The sequence below is a fragment of the Neopelma chrysocephalum genome, unplaced genomic scaffold (genome assembly GCF_003984885.1).
Source record: "Neopelma chrysocephalum unplaced genomic scaffold, ASM398488v2 Primary Assembly neopelma1_66, whole genome shotgun sequence".
NCBI lineage: Eukaryota > Metazoa > Chordata > Aves > Passeriformes > Pipridae > Neopelma > Neopelma chrysocephalum.
In genome coordinates this window covers 9,307,548-9,328,709 of record NW_020897725.1, presented here as the reverse complement: position 1 = coordinate 9,328,709, position 21,162 = coordinate 9,307,548, and the positions used below count along the sequence as shown (strand labels likewise).

Sequence of the window (21,162 nt, the reverse complement as noted above, 5' to 3'; positions counted from 1 at the left end):
GATCTTGCTGGAGAATGGACAGAAAGAAAAGTATTAAAAGCAGACTACTGACCAAAAATACTTTTTAAAACAGAAGGATTTACTCCTAAGATTAAAGAAACATTTGACAATTAATGAAATTAAACATTATCTCTAATAATACCTTGAGTTTAAGAAGCAAGGATTAGAGAACTTAAATCCTTAACACCTTTACTCACAAAGATTATGATACATCAGGTAGATAACCACTTTTGAGTTAAACAATTCTGAAGTAATTTTCTTGTTTCCCATTAATTCTCAGCACTTTATTGTTTCTATTCCTACATTAAATTCACTTGGGCAACATTAATACAGGGTTTTCATACAGGTGTTTCTTTAAACCCTGGAAATCATAACTACTGGTTTTAAAAAAACACAGCTAATAACATCCACTAAATGACAACTCCATTTCAATTCCAGACTTAGAAGATTAGTGCTAATAAAGTAGTGTTTACTGCTAATAAATTCAGAAAAAACACTAAGTTGCACAGAAACTGTCACTACATATTTCACTAAGGGAAATCCTACAGTGCAAATTAGAAAAATGCACATTACAATAAGTTTTATTTCAAATTAGTTTGTCTGAATATTTGTGCTACCTCTTACTCAAAAAGATTACAGGAAAACAAAACCTTCAAAGAGACTTTAAGTACAAAGCACTAACTTCTTTCCATCAAGTTTAAAACTTCCACATTATTTTCTTCTTCATGAAACCCTAGCAAAACAGAAAACAAAAGAACTGTATGATTTATCTAATGCTAGAATTTCTTCCAAAATTTGGTAATGCTGTCTAATATTGTTGTCAACAGTTCGCAGAACATTAACAACCCGAAGCAAGATTTCACGTTCACTCATAGAATATTTTTGTCATGACTCAAGTTCGGATCTGGTCGTTCATATCTTTATTGACTATCCTCCAAGATTAAAAAAATAGATCTTATTCTACCAAAAATAGTATAATTAACATAAAAGTTTGAATGCACAAATAAATGTTTTGCTAATATCAAGAAACTGAGAAATACTAAAATTACATTTGTTGCTCAATGTATTTAAACATAAATATGTAAAAATTTACTTGATTTCTATACATTAAACTTTCATTTTGTTTATTTTTCTGTATCCAAGATAAGAAAAATAAACAAAAAGAAAATTCTTTTAAATATCGAAGGAAAGTGCATAAAATAACACTACAACCATTATCACTTACTATACCTGGTTAGTTTGGAACTGTTAATATCAGTTGACGCATTTAATTCAGAACTGAAAAGATTTTCAAGGGCATTCCCCTTCTACTATGAAAAAGAGATCAGATATTTTAGAACAAGGAAATTATTCCAGCCATATAAGGGAGCTAATTAAGAATATTCTTCAATCTACTATAAAAAGAACAACTGCTGTAAGGATGGGCTCATCAGCCATTGCAATGTCAGTGCAATGCATTCCCAGAGGGAATAGCGCACTCATCATTTAGACAGGATGAAGTCTCATCCCTGGGTGAGCCTCTCCTCCTCCCACCCGAGTCACAACTGACTTCCATACACCTGTTTTCCATCCTCCCTCCACCAAAATGCAGCAAAAATAATGTCCAACCTGCAGATGAAATTTTTGTCTTGAGAACACGATGTTCACTTTGATGTGAACTTCTCACCTGTTGACAGTAAAACCTCAGTAACAGCTAATGGGGAAAATTCCATCCATACGTAAGTTTGGCAATTTTACATTTATTTTTAAAAATATTTTGGTGCTCAGTTAATTTGAAACAAATGAAAAAAAACCCCAACCTTTCTCCCTAGAATTTATTCTTACTGTAAAGCTACTTATAAAGTGTGTAAAGTATCACATGTAAGGTGATATGACTTCAAGATGTGTTTTTCTATACTGGAGTCACAGAATCATTAAGGTTGGAAAAGACCTCTAAGATCATCACGTTTAACTGTCAACACAGCACGACCACCAGGTTCACCATTAAACCATGTCCATAACTGCCACATCCACATGTTTTATGAACACTTTCAGGGATGGTGACTCCACCACTTCCCTGAGCAGCCTATTCCAGTGCCTGACCACCTTTTCTGTGAAGAATTTTTTCTTAATATCCATGCTAAACATCCCCTGGTGCAACCTGAGGCTATTTCTGCTCATCTGTCACTTGTTACCAGGGAGAAGAGACCAAACCCCACCTGGCTACAACCTCCATTCAGGGAGATGTAGAGAGCAGTAACGCCTCCCCTGAGCCTCCTCTTCTCCAGGTTGAATACCCCAAGTCCCTCAGCTGCTCCTCATCAGACTTGTGCTCCAGACCCTTCCCCAGCTCCGTTGCCCTTCTCTGGACATGCTCCAGCACCTCAATATCTTTCTTGTCATGAGGGGCCCAAAACTGAACACAGGATTTGAGGTGTGGCCTCACCAGTGCCGAGTACAGAGGGACAATCACTGCCCTGGTCCTGCTGGTCACACCGTTTCTGATACAGCCCAGGATGTCATTGGCCTTCTTGCCCACCTCAGCACATGCTGGCTCATGTTCTGCTGCCTTTGACCAACACCCCCAGGCCTTTTTTTGCCAGCTTTCCAGCCAGTCTTCTCCAAACCTGCAGCATTGCACGGAATCAGCATGGAGAGATGCTAGCATGAAAGACATGTAAAAATAATTTGAGTATAAACTTTTTGTGAAAGTAAGAAATGACAATGCATGTGAAGATACTAATACGAAGCAGGAAAAAAACCCAAGCTAGTCAAATAATGCTTACCACTAAGCCTCTTCAATGAAGTATTCTTTTCAGAAGTAGCAATTAAAACAAATCCCTAGGAAAGATATTATCTTTGGGAAAGTGCCTTTTAAAGACTCCTGATCCATTAAAAGGAAGTTTTCCATTACATCAAATTCTCCGGTTGCATTCTTTTACACAAGTTCCACCACCTGCAGTGTTTCCATACTGTCTCTTCTTTCCTCCACCTTTGTTCTTTTCATATAGTAACTTTGTTTAACTTGCTCACTTCTCCTCAACACCACCTCCACCTTTCCTACTCTAAGATAATACCAGCACTCTCTATTTTTAATACAGCATTAAAATTACCTAAAATTAATTTGATTCCAGTGAAAGAAGCTCTATGACATTACAAGTTTTGCTTGTTGGTTTGTTACTTATCTTCCTATTAAGCTGGCCAAGATCATTTATTTCTCATCACTGAAACAATATAAAAAGGAAGTTTTGTCCCTCTGACTTCAGGAGACTGGAAAGACACATCTACATAAATCTCCTTGAGCCCTCTCCTTCACAGGTGGCACTGATAACCTGATCACCATTAAAAAAAATGGGCAAAGTCCAACTTTCATTCCTGCTTTCAGTATTTAGTTCACAGTCAGGAAATGAGTTCTAGGTGATAAACCCAGCACAGGAAAAAAACACCCCAGAGGTTTTGTGTCATCAGATTCCTATTTCTAAACAAATACTGATTTCATAACAAGGTGTTTCATGAATCTGAAAAATGGGGACATAAGCAAACTACTGGACTAAAGGAGAAGGGGAGGGAAATGGAGGCTCATAGTGCTTTGCGTATTCTCTGAACCACGTGAACTGGTATTATTCCTCCATCCAGGCAAGTAGCAGAGCATGGAGCACACTTGTAACACTAACAAAACACCCACTGTACACATCCAGTAATACATTGAGCCAGGAGGATATTCCTTACCTACTATTTTATTCAGAATAAAAAAGTAAAGAAGGATTGACATTATCACAGCAACCACTTTCTTCTCCTGCTACTTAACACAAATGTTTTGATCTATCGCTGCCTGTCCAAATGCCTGGCCTGCCCCAAGATCCATGGGTACGGGTGAACGATGTCTCCTCAGCACAGTGATGATCCTGCCATAGAAGTAACCTCCCAGTACCAGACTATGCTGTTAAAGCCTGGCTTCACCTTGACCCTAACCTATTCTCTAACCCAGATGAGCCATTTTCAGAATGCTCCATCCTTGAACACTTCCCAGCTGCAGAAAACAGCTGCAGGGGGCAGAGTAGTGTGCTGTAACCTTTGCAGGAAATCCAAGGCCAAATAACTTGCTTTACACTCCTCCCTCAGTTCCACTGAGGAGAGGGCCTGCAACACCTGCACCTCTCCTACCATTTTGTTCCCACTTTGTTGCAACTAAGGAGCAACACATAACACTGAAGATCATTCTACAGAAGGTGCTGGTGCACCTCAAGATTGAGATGGACACTGTGTCTGAAGGGGAGCAAAGACACTACGGAAGGCATGGTTGAAAGGTTAACAGTCCAAGGAGGAACACAGCCTATCTCTGGGGCGGCCAGAGGTGGGAATGAGGAATTCTTGAGGGATGCCCATGGCAAAATTTTTCCAATAGGGTCACACTCTGCTTCTGGAGCCTTCAAACTCTACTTCTCATCAGCAGGTTGGTCAACTACAGGTAAAAACATATATACTTGGCTAAATGCCTCAGTAAACTTTGGTGACTGCTACATAAAGTCCAGGCTACAGAATCCCTTCCAGATGCTCAAGCTGGTCATATCTTTTCTTCCCAGTTTCAGCTCCAGGCAGCACAGCAGATGAGGACTTTCTCTGTGCCACTCCACCCCTGCCCAGTTCTAGTTTTAAAATTTTTAAACTAGATTTTTCACATTTCCCATTCCATTGCATTTCCGCAGATTACTGGACACAGCCGTCTTTCCTGACAAGGAAGAAAATTACTTTGCTGTTTTAACACTTGCTGCTCACTTCTTTTGCTACAGGAATTCATGTGGCTGTTGCCTTTAAAGGAACACCTATTGTATATACGTGAATTCTAAGAATTGAGAGGGGCATCAAAAGGGAGCTGGGACAAGAGCACACGTCTGGATACAGCTCTGGGGGAGCATTAGGACATGATACGTTGACAGTCTATTAAGCAGAGGCTAAATCAAAGGCAACATCTCACAGCAATACTGCAAGTTACACGAGCTCCCATTGTAAACGTACCCTACAGAAGACAAGCTCACTTCAAACCAATGAGTAACTAGTCAGCAAGTGCCCAGGATTTCAAGTCTTCTCAGAGTGATGAACACCTGCAACTTTGTGCACTGAAAAATCTGAATGTAAAGAAGCGTGAAGAATTTTCCTGACTACTGTTACTTTTTTCATTTCCTTAAGACAATGCAGCTTGTTTTCTTGATCCAATCCACAGGGCAGGAATACAGTTGCAGTGCTAAGAACTCCCAGAATCTTATGCTGCTATACACCTTTTTCCTGAGAAAAAAAGGATGCTCAGAACAGCTGTGTGACTTCTCCATCACAGGTATCCTATGACTGCAGTATCTAGGCAGGGAGGATTAAATTTTCCACTCCTGCCCAATGCTGCCTTCCAGCACACGTCGCACAAACACACAGGGCTGAAAGCAATCAGGGAGCAGGTACCATGTTGTCACTTGAAGTAAAATAGGGCATGAGAAGCTTTTTGTGAATGAAAAGGGCATGTATGTCATGATTAAAAGTCCTGATGATGAGGAGGAAGCAAAGGTTCACAGGTTTTCTTTCTGGAATCTCAAAGCTAATGCAGTAGGTAAGTTTACCTCAGGAATTTTAACTAGTATAGCATAAACTGCTGAGCTGTATACAGGACATGTAAGAGCATGTGGTTCTTTAGATCCTTTTTTCTTTTAAAATATCCCAAATGCCAACATAAGCACAGCCAGATCTTCAAAAACAAGTTTTAACTTCATGTGAGCACATTCAGCTACAAGCTCCAGTACATACGCACAGATTTTGAAAAACATTTCCCAATTAAAAAGAAAATGTTCTGTTCACAAGTAGTTCAATAACACGTTACATAAATTTTATTTCCCCCAAACATACACATACATAGAAAGCAACATAAGAAAGAATAGATGCAAGCATTTCTGTGCATCCAGAACCATACTGTGGTATCTCCTCTGAGAAAACAGAGTGCAGCAATTCTCCCGAGGCACATACACAGGGCTCCAAACATGACAAAACATCTGCTCCTATTCAGCCACTAAAGTGTTTAAACTATATTGACATGAATGAAAAATAAAATGCTAAACAAAAATGTTGTAATGTTACTTTGAAAAATAAGAGTCACAGAGGATACTTAAGAACTCAAATTCTTGTTTAAATATCACTCACCAGTCTTCAATAAAATATCACCAATCTGTTTGTGTCTATTCCTACCTGTTTGATTTTCCCCAAAAACATTTACAAAATAGGATATGGCAATTTGGACATGGAAACATACACATTGTTTCCATTAAAAGAACATTAAAAGAATGTGGAATCAAAAATTGGAAAAAAATCTTGTTACATACTACAAAAACAGGTCCTTGGAGCTGCCAATACACTCTATTTTCACGCTTTCCTTTCTTTGCAGACAGCTTTACCTAGTTCATCCTGCCCCCACAGAAGAGAAGCTTTTGAACAAACCAACAAACAGAGGTTTATGCAACAACTTCTCAATAACAAACAGTTTTAAACACAGACTTGAAAGAGACAAGTTTCACTAAAAACAACCTCCTTCTAGGTTAATCTGAGTTATAAAATATCCTCATGGTTGTTACCTTTCACATTAGTTCTAAAAAGAGCTTCAGCTTGAATTCAGGTTTCCTACAAGAACTGAAAAGCAGCTGTTAAAAGGTTCTGAACTGTCTTCTCTCCCAAACAGTGAGACTTAAGGTAGAACATATTCCTATCTAGAACCACATATCCCAGCTAACTAAAAAGCATCCTCCCCCCCTCCAGTAACATCTAATGAGTCAGGGAGTACAAAAGGAACACAGAAGCAGTGGATTGCTCTTCTGTGCACCTTCAGTACCCAAAGGCCACATTCCTTTACTACCAGAACTTCTGTTTCCCACCAAACTGAACTGTTCAGTCTAGGAGACAGACAGCTTTGTATTTATACACAAAGAAGTAGTTTTTATAAACACATCTTGTTAATCAATAAATACTGAGTGTCCCAGTTTTCTGTAGAAACCAAATGGGACATCTGTGGGCACACAGGCTCATTGGTTTCTACAGCAATCCAGCAGTTCCTGCCCACAACCAGCACTTCTCACCACGCTGCAATTCCAACATCAGATTCAATTTGTAAAAATTATGTTTCGTCAGTTATGAAGAACTTCAAGCTCACGACTAAACTAATGTCAATAACAAATCACAAACTCATTTAAAAAAACACCACATGCACAATAGAAAAGGTCTTGAATCCAGCTTACACTGCATTTATTACAAGAGGACTCTGCTAACTCAATCACGTCAGGCACAGATCGATTATGACTTAATAACCATTCATATTTTATTACATATGAAGTTCATAAGTAGCGTATCAGCATCCTAAAGTCCTTTTCTAATCATTAGACAGTTATAGTGTAGTTTATTGAACACGGGAAAATTGGTTTTAATAGCATAAATTATTCTGTATTTGTTGGTGCATTTGTGTAGTTGTAACAAAATATCTGTGAATCTTTATCTACACATATTTCCTTACCTATTAACAGCCTTACAAAACAATCAGGAAGGAGTACTGATTTAATATAATTATATAGCTAAGTGTTAGATTGAAATTCCTTACTCATTCTCTTACTGAAGAGTGAGTAAGCATTCTCAAACCACAATTGAAGACTCAGGGTGCCCATTTCAAGCCAAAGCACAGACCATAATCAGCAAAACACAGTAACAGGTCCCAGTACAATTTAGAATGTGCTCTTGAAAAATGAAAGGACTGAGACCTTCGACAGATCTCAAGTTGGATATGAAATGGAAAACTGAGTTATAAAGGCAACAACTATTTTTTGAAGTCTTGATGTCTACAAGTTGTTAGATAAGGAATCATAGAATACTCTGTGTAGGAAGGGACCCAACAAGGATCATCGAGTCCAACTCCTGGTCCTGTACAGAACAGCCCCAAGAATCACACCATGTGCCTGAGAGCATCATCCAAACGCTTCTTGAACTCTTGGCAGACGTAGAAGAGTCTTGTTCATCTACCTACCTCACCTTTCTATTCATTCCTGTCTAATTCCTGCATGAATTAATCTGGAATGATGTAACTTTCTAGAAATGAAATAGCACTCTCGGAAAGCCAAGAGAGTTAAACACAGCTATCCTTCCATCTGTAAGAACCTGATTCTCTAGAGAGCCACTGGAGTTCATAGTGGCTGATGGTGGGAAAGGAAGTCCCTATACCAAGGAAAGGGAAGGCCAAAATACTTTTAAAAGCAGTTCATCCTGGCTTTTCCAGAGACATGCATTTAATCACATAATGGAAATCTTACCCCACACTCACCAAAATCAATTTTTCTTTGTTGTCATGCACAAAAAAATAGGACACTTGCATGCATAGTCAGCATGAGCCCTCTTACCCTTTCGTCCCATGACTGAGAAATCAATAGCAAACAAGGCTGCACATGAAGGTTAATCGACTGACAGTTGCAAAGCGATTTCTGTAAATAACAACAACAGCCATATTTTAATAAAACCTGAGAAAACTATTAAGCTACATTTTCACATTTGGTGAATTCTCCATGTATAGTTTAAAAGCACATAAAGGCTTTGATGGGAACCAAATGGAGTTCATCTCTAAAGCATTCGATTTTCTATGCCATATGCCCAGACTGTACACATAAAATTAACAACAGCTGAAAAAATAAATTCCTCAGGTTATGACAATGAATGGATGAAACAAAATTATTCATTTCTTGGCTACACTAAAGTATGTTTCAAAACAAACGAAAGAAATGGAAGAATGAATGATGATAATTATGTCACTCGACTTTATTTGCCATATCTTAGTAGGAGTGTTTTCCACTTTCTAAGGAACTGCTCCTAAAGATCAACTTTCCTAAATGGGGTTAGGATAATGTGTACACAGAAATAACAGGTATCAGAAAACAACAAAAGGAACTCTTGTCAAAGAAATCCATGCAGATTCATTAAAGAATATGGAAGCAAACAACTCATTGGCACTTAAAGTTGCCTAAGGGACCATGAGTTAAATAAACAGATGCACAAACAGTTACACTTTTCCAGCTGCAAGTTCCTGTTTTGTTTTTTTTTTCTCTTTGTCAAAGGAGACATTTAGAGAAGTTACTAGTTTTTCTTTTCAGTCCAGAAAAGACAATCCCCCAGAAATCAGCTACAAAAATTCTATATCTAAGTGTTTACATATTGAAAGCATTTCTTGTATACTACTATGCAAAGAATCCATCATATATTCTGTGGCCACAGAACTATAATAGTTACAGGTATTTTGAAACACACTTATTTTCCTTTTCTGGCCTAGGTCTTGCAAATGGCAAACGGCCAAAGGAAGCCCAACCATGATATTCCCTTGGCAACTGTTTTTCAAGTTTCTGGGTTCCTTCGGTTAGTAGTTGAAAAGGACATGATACAGGGCTGCTGATGTTTCTCCTCCTGACATAACAGATTCAAGCTGCAAACAATGACTTCAGATACCCCTCCCCACGTAACTCTTCTGTAATAGCCAAAATAAGAAAATGTTGAAGAATTATAATCTATTTAACTCTATTGTAAGTAGTCAACGATGCTCTCAGACAATTAATAGGGTTTCTACTGCCTATAAAATAAATTAAAACAACTATGAAAATTTCTTTATTAAGTGGAAGGTCCCATTTAGGGTTTTAAAGTGTGAAGGCTATAAGAGAAACATACTCCAGATGAGGAAAAACGTATGTTGGATGGAGAGTAGAGACCGTTATTAATAAGAACTATGGTTTAATTTTCAGTAAAAACATTAGCATGCTTAGCCCATGAAATATTTATATAGACACATCTAGGATCACATCTCCAGCCACCATGGGTTCAGAACTGTATTTCACAGGGAGATAAATCTTCCCTTTCCATTAACAATCTCATTAATATTTATTATATATACAATAAAAACTAGAATCACAAAACACAAATAAATGAATTTCCCAAAATTGCTGTGAGGGGAGAAACCCAAAACGAGGAAATTACCTGCACCTTAAAATGTGTTAAGAACATTAAATTCCAGTTAAGAATTCACTCATTTCAAATTCCATTTCAAGTGCTGTTTTCCCTCCTACACTTGGCAAGGAAGCTCTATTCACATAGCAAATTATACTTTTAAAAGTCTAGTGGGTATTTTTGATTGGGGGGGTGGGGTGGGTCATTTGTTTATTTAAAGACTATGAAGTAACTGAAAGCAGTAACATCCCTGAATACAATAAAAAAACAAGCACTGTTCAATTGTTATGTCTTCTATTTACTTTCACCTGGCACCAACCAGGGAAGCCACCAGCACGTTCCACCTTCTGCCAGAGTAGCTGCCTCTGCACAGATAACTGGCAAAAAGCCACATGGTGTTTGGAAGGCCAAGGAAGCACAAGGTTATGCAGTTTGACAAGAAGCAATCTGCACTAAGTATCCTTGGAGGTGCATTCTGAAGCTACCAAAACCACCACTTCACTGTAACCAAAACCAGACCAAATCATGGAATATTTTCCTCATAACTGATACATGCACCTCTTAAATCAGAGCGGTCTCTTTCCAACTGGCAAATATTTGACAGAATAGCGTAGGAGGTGTTCATAATACTAAATTTCACAGCAGAAATTCAAGGGAAGAATGGGGGAAAATGACATTTGGCAAAATCCTAATTTTTATTTATTTGTTCTCTTAATTTACATGTTACAGGCAGTCATAAGGACTCAACAGTCAGTAGCTAAGAACAGTTCAGCATAACAATTATTATTAACAAAACCCTGAAAAGCAAAGATATAATTAAGTATGTTAATGGCATAAGCCATAAAAGAAGTAAAGGAAAAAGAAAAATCACACACAGAGCTACCACAAGTAAAATACATTCTGATGTCGGCAGGTGCTCTCACCTGTGTCACATATAATTCTTCTAGTTCATGCAATTTCATTTTAGCACAAAATCTGCCTTTAAGTTAAATGTTTAATTCAAGTCAGGGAATACAGCCAGTAAGTAGGTTAGCTCTTTCTGAAAAAAAACCCTCATTATCTACCATGCTGTGTTTCAAGCATCTGATTAATAAGTGTGAATATCCAGAACATACTGTTCAAAAAGAAGAGTCTCTTAAACAACTGTTTTGATATATGACTTAGCTATTGCTTTTTTTCCTTAACAGAAGCATTTGTAACATTTCAATCCAAATACAGCCAAAAAAACCCTACCAAAACCACTGACGTTCCATAAGAGAAGTAGGTTAAATGAAATTATTTTCACAAGTTATTTAACAGGGAAATTGAGAGCACACTTGAAGCAAATGAAAAACACATACTGCCTGTATTGCAAAGGCTATCTGGTTATAAGTTCTTTGGTTTTGTTTTTAAATAAAAGCACAAATTAATCTTTTAATCCACAGTTTCTTTGTGATAAAGCACAGCTTAAATGGTTAATAAAATAGCTGTGGCTCAAATCGCTCTGCTCGTACTGTATTATAACAGCAATGAGAAAACATATTTGCTCTCTCAACATTTCAAAATTTGCACTTCAGCTGAAGACACCATGTTTGTAAACATATCTCCCATCAATGCCCATGTTATTTGCACAGGAGAAACTCATAAAGTTTTATACATAAAGAATACAGAGAAAAGCCATGCCTTGGCAAGGCTGATACAAGTGCTGCAGCAATGATAGAGCTTCACACCTCCTCTACAGACTAGATGTTGACACCAATGCCATGCTATGGCTAGTCAAAGCTAAGCACTTTTACATCTTCAGATTTTTCACTATTTTGGACTATTACTGCACTGAGACTAAAACCTTAATATTATTTCATTAAGGACTCAATGCAGAACAAAATCCCCACATTCCTAAATGTGATCACTGAGCAGAAACATCAATAGAAAATCTGATAACCTGAATATGTAAGAAAGAACCAATGCAAAGAGAAGTACCCATGACTGAGTTCAGTGAGAAGGGCATTACCTCTGGCTAACGACCCACATTCATCTCTCCCCCTCTCAACACCCTATCCCAGTTCTGACCACATGCCTATTTTTTTCCACAGTTAATACTGAACGAGATAAAAAGCATATTGTCCTGTGAATGTTTCGTGCACAATAACTTCAAGACTGACTTCCAAAATGTCACTAGGAACAGCTAAAGTCTCCAGAAAGACTAATTAAGTTGTCTTATTCAGTCTTTATGTAATACCAGTATCTTGGCCTCTCCTGGTATTTCCAAACCCCACTTTTAGACCTACACATTCCTTAACTACTGTACTGGAAATAAAGGGGTAAAATTACCAGCAGGAACTGATATATAGACTCAGGAAAGCAAGAAGGGCAACACTGGATGAGGGAGTTGGTCAGTAGGACCCAAGAACTCCATCAAACTCTCCTGTTAACCAGATATTATTCTTCTACTTAATTTATAAAAAACTCATTCTAGCATGACAGAAACATTTAAGGAATATATCTCACAGTAACAGCCTTTTTCACATTTTATTCCATAAGATGTTTGAGTTTCTTCATGTGTGGGATGAGAGAACTCCATGTGAAAAAAATAATAAAATTTAAAACAATCCAGCCTTTTGAAACAACTTTTTTCGCATTTCAAGGACAAATACTTTAAGATTTCAAAGTAACACTAATAGCAGCAGCCCAGCCCACCAAAATGCTCTGAAAAGAAGCCTACGGAACGTCTAGAGAAGCCTAAATTAGCAGGCAGAAGCTTTTCTTCTCACGTGCAACAAAGCTGACATTCTGAAGGCTCTCTCTATCGCTATTGATAATAAGTTAACCAGCCACAAAAAGATGCTTCTTTGCTTTAAAATCCAATCACACTTCATCGCCATCGCTTTTGCAAGTGAAATATGAAGAAAGTACTGTTATGAAATTTCTTAAGAATTGCAATACACACACACACCTGTTCAGTTCCCTTTCCTTCACCTGTGCACTCAAACTCATTAAAGATAAATAAGTGGCTGCGGAACTCTGGATGTCTCGCTGCAGATAAACACTGTGATCGGTTGTTTTGGTCTCCTCTAAGTTCCATCTGCTGCAGAAATGCAGGCTCTACATGCATTAGTACTAACGACCCTGAACATAAGCATAACTGGTTTAGAAGAAAAAAATATTACTTTTCCAGTTTAATTGCTTAAAAACCCACACACTCCTTCACAGCAGCAGTGAGTCCCATGAGAGAGGCCTCAGGAGCACTGACCTGCACTGACCTGGTGAAGCCTCACCAGCAGGTCCCTGTGTTACAAACCTGAATCCCAGTCGACACAATCCATGCCGGCAGCTTCTCATGTACATATCTGACATAATAGACACATATGTGCCACTAGTCTGTTACAAACCCATGTCTATGCAGAGAAGTAATTTCAACCTATTCAGTTTTTACCACAAAAGCAGAAGACACCTAAATACAGTAAGATATTTTACATGACAGTGGTTCAAACAACACAACACAGAATTACTGTAAGGGAGTTCTAGTACCCAGTAGTCATAGCTTATTACAAATCATTGCAAAAAAAAAAAGTGCTCAAACATTTCCTCATTAAATTAAACATCTATGAAATCCATTACAAACCTATATAATTAAAGTGCATGCAATATGACTGGTACTGTAACTTTACGAATACTGCTTTATCCAAAGTCTGATGTTGCTAATCTTACTAGAGATCATGCAGAATTTTTTCTCAATGGAAAACAGAAAAAATAATCTTAAAAAAATTGTTAAATTAATATTATTATAACACATTTCATAACTTGAGCATTTGTGTTAGCGAAATTTGCTACTCTTGAAGGTAATTTGATTCTTAGAGACTCAAAAATCTCACTTAATTTTGAATGTTAAAAATTTTAAGCCTTATCACTTTTTATCCAAATACTGATTCTATGTCCTATAAACGCTAGTTACCATTTTCCAAAGTTAGGATTATAGCTATATCAGAATATCGTTTTATTTTTTGAATACAACTATTTCAGAACATACTTTAAATCACAAAATTCATCAGTGTTAAATTGTGAATTTCTGATCAAAAAGGAAAATGCAGAGCCTATACTGGGTTCTTCGAAAAATATATGGAGATTTATAGAGACCAGATAACACTGAGATCTTAAAGTTCCTAAAAATGACGGCAAGTATAATGTTTCTTTTTTCCATCAAGAATTTTTAAACCCCAAAGAAAATATCTAATAGTAAACACCCCTAAATATTGTCTTAATGTATTTAAGGTAAGAATACTTACTGGCAGGCATTATTAACCAGGAATCTGTCTTCAATTTTGCAAAAATATAATAAACTATAAAGAAAACAAACAAACAAACAAAAAGTCAAGACAACAGTTTTAGACAATTTACATCCAAATAAGCACAGTAACTTCTGCAGAATGAGCCAAAGTCACATTCTTCAGCTCCAAACACCAAAGAGGCTGTTACCACAGAAACCCAGATATCATTTTATCTGACCAGACTATACGTAGGTTTTGCCAGCGCTTGAAATGTAGTCATTCCATTCTCGTCTTTGATGCCGGAATAAACATTTTTCTCTGTGTGTATTGGGATGACCTTTCCAACTACCACTGTTTCAGGAAGCTAAACCGGGTACAACCTCACAGGATATTTCCCCTTCAGATGGAAATCACAGCACTTCCCCACTAAAATGCCTGTGAGAGGTTTCTGTTCAACACTACGAAAAAACAACGTGTGTGACACTTTCTAGGGCATTTTTCTCACAGTATCAAAAAAGGCAGATTTTGTAGATCAGAGTGCAAAGTACTATAAACATCAGCTGACCAAAATATTTTTGACGTAATTAAATACATTCATACAATTAACTCAATTGAAGTTACAACAAGCTACTTTGAGGATAAAAGTAGCCTAATTTACCATTTAATTAACTAGCATTAAAGTACAAATCATTTGAAGATTTTTCTGTATTAAAGCATTCTGGGTTTTATTAACTGCCCAATGCAAACTCCCTGCAAATGTACCTTTCCACAAATAAAAACAAAATCTCAGCTAAAGACACTGAGCTTTGCTGTTTTAAAAAAATACAATAAAAAAATTAAAGATATTCATCTAAGAATTGCATGTATATGTACACCAAAAAAACATAATTCCAGAGACTGCTAACGTGCTAATGTGAGAATAAACATTTTATTTGGTCATATGTTTTAATGAGCACACATTAAAGCAACGCTCATAGTTACTAAAAATAAACTTTATTCTCATTGCACATGTATTTTAATCAAAGGCTGCAATTTACTGACAGCAACTGTGACTAAAAATAGGATTTCAAAGTAATTTATTTAAAATAACCCTTCCTATTAGAAAGCTGTGTGTGTCCTTCTCCAAGGACAGAGTGAGAAGCACCATAATTTTATAAAAGAAAACATGCTGTGGATTGTGATGGTCAACGGACACATGGAAAAGCAAAATCTCTAATTCAGAGTGTAGTTAACTTAGCTGAGACATTACAGTAGTCAGATTTACTGGCATATTAGAACATAAAAACGCAAAGAACCTGGTGACAGTTTCAGGGAGTCATGTGCCAGAGACTCTGAGTGTTTTACTGACCATCACCAGCAATCAGGAAACGACTGCTGCTGCCAGCAAAGCCAACTCACTTTGGAAGATATTAATGCAGAAATTACTAGAAAAGTTGTATAAGCAACTAAAACAAGTAGAAGACATTTGGTTCTGTTTTTAAATAATTAACTGGATTTTTAATCATTTTAAGATCTGTAACAGGACCAAAAATTCAATATAGAGGTGGCCTGGCTTCTACATGCAGAACAGACCACACAATTCCCCCTCCATAAAGCCTTCAATCACTGTCTCGTTTCGCCTAAGGCAAAGTTTAATCCACAGATGCTGTTTTCTGTTCCAGCAGAACAGAACTAAACTAAACCAAACCAAGAAGCTTCCCACCATGAGTCTGCTCAGTTGTTTGTCACTGAATTAAAATTTTACATAGTGTGAGGAAAAAAAAACTCCACAGAATCTGAAGTAGAACTTGGCTCTAATTAAGAGAGAGATATAGAAAATTATGAGATACCATTTAGATTACTAAACAGTCTAACACTGTTTTAACATATTCCATGTCATTTTGTGACATTTGAGAGATTACCAGAAGCAACTTAAGGATGTTATGTATGTATACAGTGTTTCCAGCACCAAAGGAACTGACTCTTGGATATTAAAATGATAAATAAAATCATTTCTGCTTTTTTGTGGAGGATTAAAACTTATTTTGTTTTCCCAGGGATATAACAATAATTCTAAATACAATTATAATCAAAGTGCAATGATAGTGAATGTACCTTAAAAGGCCGATTAACACTTGCATGCCATGCAAGAGTCATTATTCTGAACAAAACCTTTCAGTTTAGAGAAGATTCTACACAATTTGGCCAGCATAGGAAACCCAATGTCAATGTGTTGTTCTATCAGAACAAGAACGAAAATACATTTTGTTAGACTTGCTGATTTTTTTTCATTAACTAACCTGGGATCTGAAATTAAAGGATAGTTTATAAGCACAAATTACTTACTATTATCACAAGATTCCATAAGTGGCACTGAAAGCCAAATAGAAGAGCAAAGATCTTCTTCCTGCCTAAAACAATTGACCTCTTTAAAAGACCTAAAATGGAAAAATGTACATAACCTTGTGCTATGGGCAAAGGAATAGAAGTCAGTATATCTGAGTTTTTGTACTTTCTTCTAATAAGCCCTCTAATACGTTATTCTATTATGTAACGCCGTAAATGTTTAACTTGATTTTAAGTCTTCAAAATGAAATTGTCAGCTGGGCACTGATTCATTCCTCCAACTTAAGCCAACGAAGAGCAGAGGTTTAAGCACCTCTGACAGTCATGCAACCCAAGCTAGGCAGGCACGAACTGAAAAATTAAAAATCCACTACACATTAAGTTTTTACATCACTTGGTTTCCCACTCATATTTCCTATTTGAAAAATTAATCAATGCCTTTAGCTTTGAAGGCAGGAAAATGGCCAGTGTAATGCAAGATAAATAAGTCACATACTCATTCCTAAATACAGACAAGTCAGGCTCCAACTCCACCTACCAGAACCCAAAAATGCAAGATAAGATGGATTTACATAGCACAGTGTAATTCTGTGAAAGTACCTGACTTTATTTTGAATTGGCTTTCTCAGGTGAAGAAGCAATGCCATGCATGAGCCCAGTTAATGAGACTACCCTGTTCTCCTCCTAAGACAGAATACAACTACAGAAAACAGGATTTGTTTCTACTTAAAAAAATTAAGTATCTTCAAAGTTGTTTAAAAATTGTACAGTAACCTTACAAGAATTACTTCTTATAGCATTAGGTTGGGCAGCTAAAAGTCACTGATACTTACCAAAGCTGTTTTGTACTCTTCATAATTTAGAGTTCATAATTAGAAGTGCAATCCCCTTTTATTATACTTGAAGTTTGACTGCCAAGTCCGATTAGTATTCTAATGCCTCCCCCAACTTCCATATAACATGAAATTTGTTCATTCTTTTCTCCTGAACAAGTTTGGATCAGAAGTAGAGAGAAGGTACTGGCCATCATTAATCACAAACATTTTCATAACAGGATTAAATATAAAAATATTTAGTTTTAAAACAGTTACAAACTCTACTCTATTTCCCATTTTTGCGAAGGTTTTCCTGAATCAGAAATTAAACCCGTTCTAGCAGCATTTCTTTAGACAAATATTAAAAGGCTTAATGGATAAGCCCTTAGGCATATCAGGGCACTACAGTCAAGGTTTCAACTCCAAAGCACCAATTTCTCAGAGAAATTCCACCATATGTTTAAGAGCATCCATGCAGAGTCTTTCAACAAGATGCCCTGATACTATTTAAGAAGACACTTCAAATTATCTAGAATGAATTACAAATAATTCAGAAAGTAATTGCCTATAAAATCCCAAAGTCTTGGCTGTTAACTCTAGTTTTAGCTTACCTACTCGATTTGTACAGCAAACATTTGAAGTAGCTTTACAAAGTATAAAATCCCCTGGTGGCCTAGTGGTTAGCGTGCAGGACTTTCACTGCTGCAACCATGGGTTCAAATCCCGGTCTCCTGGCCTGATGGAGGTCGTTAGCCCTTTGTGGCCATCCATCTATGAGAAGGACACTCTAAACAAACCTACGTCCTGAGGACCTCACTGCCATTGTCCAAGCTTGCTTGGCCCCGGCAGATGAACCTTAGGATTAAAGGGTGGGCTCAGCTCAGCGCAGGCTGTGTCTCACCTAAAAAATCCATTGCGCAGGCTGGAAAGGTAAAAGACCTTTCCCAAAATCTTCGTTCGCGAAGATGGGCCATTATTAAACTTGGTTTTGATAAAGGCACTTAAACTCTGGTTCTAAGTTAGTGGCTTTCCCACAAGTTCTACAACAGAGCAGAGATCTATGCAACCCGGGATCCTTTCTTCCCTGTGTATCAGCTCAAAGTACGACGGGATCCCTTCCTAGATGTATTCAGAGACTGTACTATAATTAGTTCTCAATAACAGGATTTGTGAATCTACACTCCAATTAATCAAAGCACGGCTCCGTGACTCACAATTAACTTTAAAATAGAAGACGAAGCTACGAAAGCTCACAGTGTCGTCTGTCTGTAAATCTGCATTGCGTTCGGTTAATACCTCGCTGTGTCCATTTGAGGAAAACCTGCTGAGGGAAATCCCAAAGCCACAGCCCTTCGCGCTAAACTCGGGGGGATACCCCCGGCACAGCTCCTGTGAGGAGCAGCGGCCCGTTCCGGGGGCGGAGAGCCAACATTCCCGCCGGGACCACAGGGACACCCCGAGCCGCCGTCCCAGCGGGTCCGGGCTGAGGCGATGCCCTGAGGATTCTCCTCCCGCCGCAGCCGGGCGGCCCGAGCCTCCCGCCGCCCCCCCAGCGCCCGCCCCTCTGGCGCGTCCTCCTCGGTCCCGAGCGTGGAGAGGGGGAAGGGAGCGGAAGGTCTGGAAGAGGAGGCGGCTGTGAGGGTGAGCGCGGGTGACGGGAACGCTGCCGGGCTGCCCGAGACTCACCTCAGCCACCGCTCCCGCTCAGCTCCGCAGCCGCCATCTTCCCCCCACCCCTTGTTGAGGTGCGCGGGGCGCAGTGCACGCCGGGAGCTGTAGTTCTGTCGGAAGCCGTGCTTTGCCCTTTTCCGCCCATCTGTCCCGCACGGAGGAACACCGAGGGCTCACCGCGGACGACGGAGCTCCTCGGCACGGCTCGGGAGAACAGTCCAGGGCATGGAGCTGGTTAGGCAGCGCCAGGCGCAGGGCGGCGGGCGGAGGCCTCCGCGACGGACTACAACTCCCAGCAGCCATTGCGGCGCGGACACGTCGGCTCCTGGACAGAGTCCCGGGTCATGTGTCCGAGCGCCCGCCGGGACAGGGGCGGCCGTGAGGGAGGATCCGGGGGTTGGGTGGGAATTTGTGCTGGTATCGGAGCTGTGGGATCGGCCGTGGCTGTGCTCGGGCTCCCCTCAGCCGTGGACTGAAAGAAGGAGAAGGGGAGGACGAGTGGTGCTTGGGGGCTGCGGTAAGACCAGAGCTCAAATGCACCTACACAGACCGTGGTGCCAAACCTCAGTGAGAATCATGTGAAACCCAAGGCAGCACAACCTCCTAGTCTGTTCTCCTGGAAATAATACTACTGGCTTCCAAATCTGGTGTCTTTGATGCCTGGTTTTCTAGACGGGCAAGGGAAAATCTGTAAAGTTTGTTCCATTGAATCATAGAATCGTTAAGTTTGGAAAAGACCTCCAGTATCGAGTCTAGCCTTTGATCGATAGTCACCTTGTCAGGTGACAATAAGTGCCACGTCTAGTCGTTTCTTGAACATTTTCAGGGATGGTGACTTCACCACTGTCCTGGCAGCCCCTTCCAATGCTTGACCACTCTTTCAGTGAAGAAATTCTCTCTGATGAACAACCTGAACTTCCCCTGGCACAGCTTGAGGCCATTTGCCCTTGTCCTGTCACTTGTTGCCTGGGAAAAGAGACCAACTCCCATCCAGCTACAACCTCCTGTCAGGGAGTTGTAGAGAGCAGTAAGGTCTCTCCTGAGCCTCCTTTTTTCCAGGCTAAACACCCCCAGCTCCCTCAGCTGCTCCTCACAGGACTTGTGCTCCAGACCCTTCTCCAGCTCTGCTGCCCTTCTCTGGACATGCTCCAGCACCTCAATGACTGTGTTGTTGTGAGGAACCCAAAACTGAACCCAGGATCTGAGGTGCGGCCTCACCAGTGCCCCCTTTGGCTACAGGAGGACGATCACTACCCTGGTCCTGATGGTCACACTCTTGCTGACACAGGCCAGGATGCCATTGGCCTTCTTGGCCACCTGGGCACACTCTGGCTCATATTCAGCCACTGTTGATCAGCACCCCCAGGTCCTTTTCCTCAGGGCCACTTCCAGACACTCTTCCCCCAGCCTACAGTGCTGCAGGGGTTATTTGTGACCCAAGTGCAGGACCTGGCACTTCACCTCAGCCCATCAATGCATCCCCTAACAGCCCCTTTCCTGTTGTAGTTCCTTCTGAGGGAAGACATCAATCCAACTTCTGGGTTAGGTGAATGAGTCCATTTGAGTTTATATATTTTACTGACTTAAGTCTGCTCATGTTGCATCTACTAAAGACTAACATTTTATTTTCTTACATTTTTGAATCTATTTTCTTTCCTTTCAACAGTAGTCGAAACAGGATCAGTGTTTCTCAATTGTGTTCCTTGAAAATAATCCCTAAAAATGTGAAACTGAGGAGGTGAGATGTCTACACGTCTTGCAGTTTTCAGCAGTATCCAAGGCATGTTAATTTGCAAAAATTGATCAGACTTTCACATGTGGGTGCAACTGAGAGAGTGAAAGGAAGAAACTAAAGTCCTTCTTGTTTACTTATATGATTTCTGAAATACAGCTTATGGTTTTGAACTCTTGGGGCCAAACATAATGAAAGTGATAACACACAGTGAACAGTCATACTCAATATGCATGTTGAGTCACTGCCTGCAGAGCAGAACAGGTTGGAATTGCCATGCAATTTATTGATGTTTCTGCCAACAACAGTCAGCAGAGGTATTCCGTAGAGCTACATTTGTCCTTTGTCCTTTAAGTACAGCTGGTAATAATAATCCTCCTCGCTATTTTCAGAAACCTAG

The 21,162-nt window shown here is 39.2% G+C and overlaps 1 protein-coding gene across 4 annotated transcripts in view; it reads right to left on the bottom strand.

Moving 5' to 3' along the window:
- EFR3A (EFR3 homolog A) overlaps window positions 1-19,117 on the bottom strand; it is a 78,667-nt gene extending 59,550 nt beyond the window's left edge. Inside the window, exons 1-3 of one of the 4 annotated variants that reach the window (XM_027684426.1) lie at window positions 19,046-19,117; window positions 14,238-14,291; window positions 8,391-8,471 (exon numbers count right to left, since the gene is read on the bottom strand). In XM_027684426.1, the coding sequence (XP_027540227.1) occupies window positions 8,391-8,403 (13 nt within the window). In that variant the 5' untranslated portion in view covers window positions 8,404-8,471; window positions 14,238-14,291; window positions 19,046-19,117. Of the gene's footprint in view, window positions 1-8,390; window positions 8,472-14,237; window positions 14,292-14,478; window positions 14,503-19,045 lie in introns of those variants that run through there. The other 3 variants (XM_027684427.1, XM_027684430.1, XM_027684428.1) reach the window with 3 other exon arrangements.
- Between the last annotated feature and the right edge of the window lie 2,045 nt (window positions 19,118-21,162).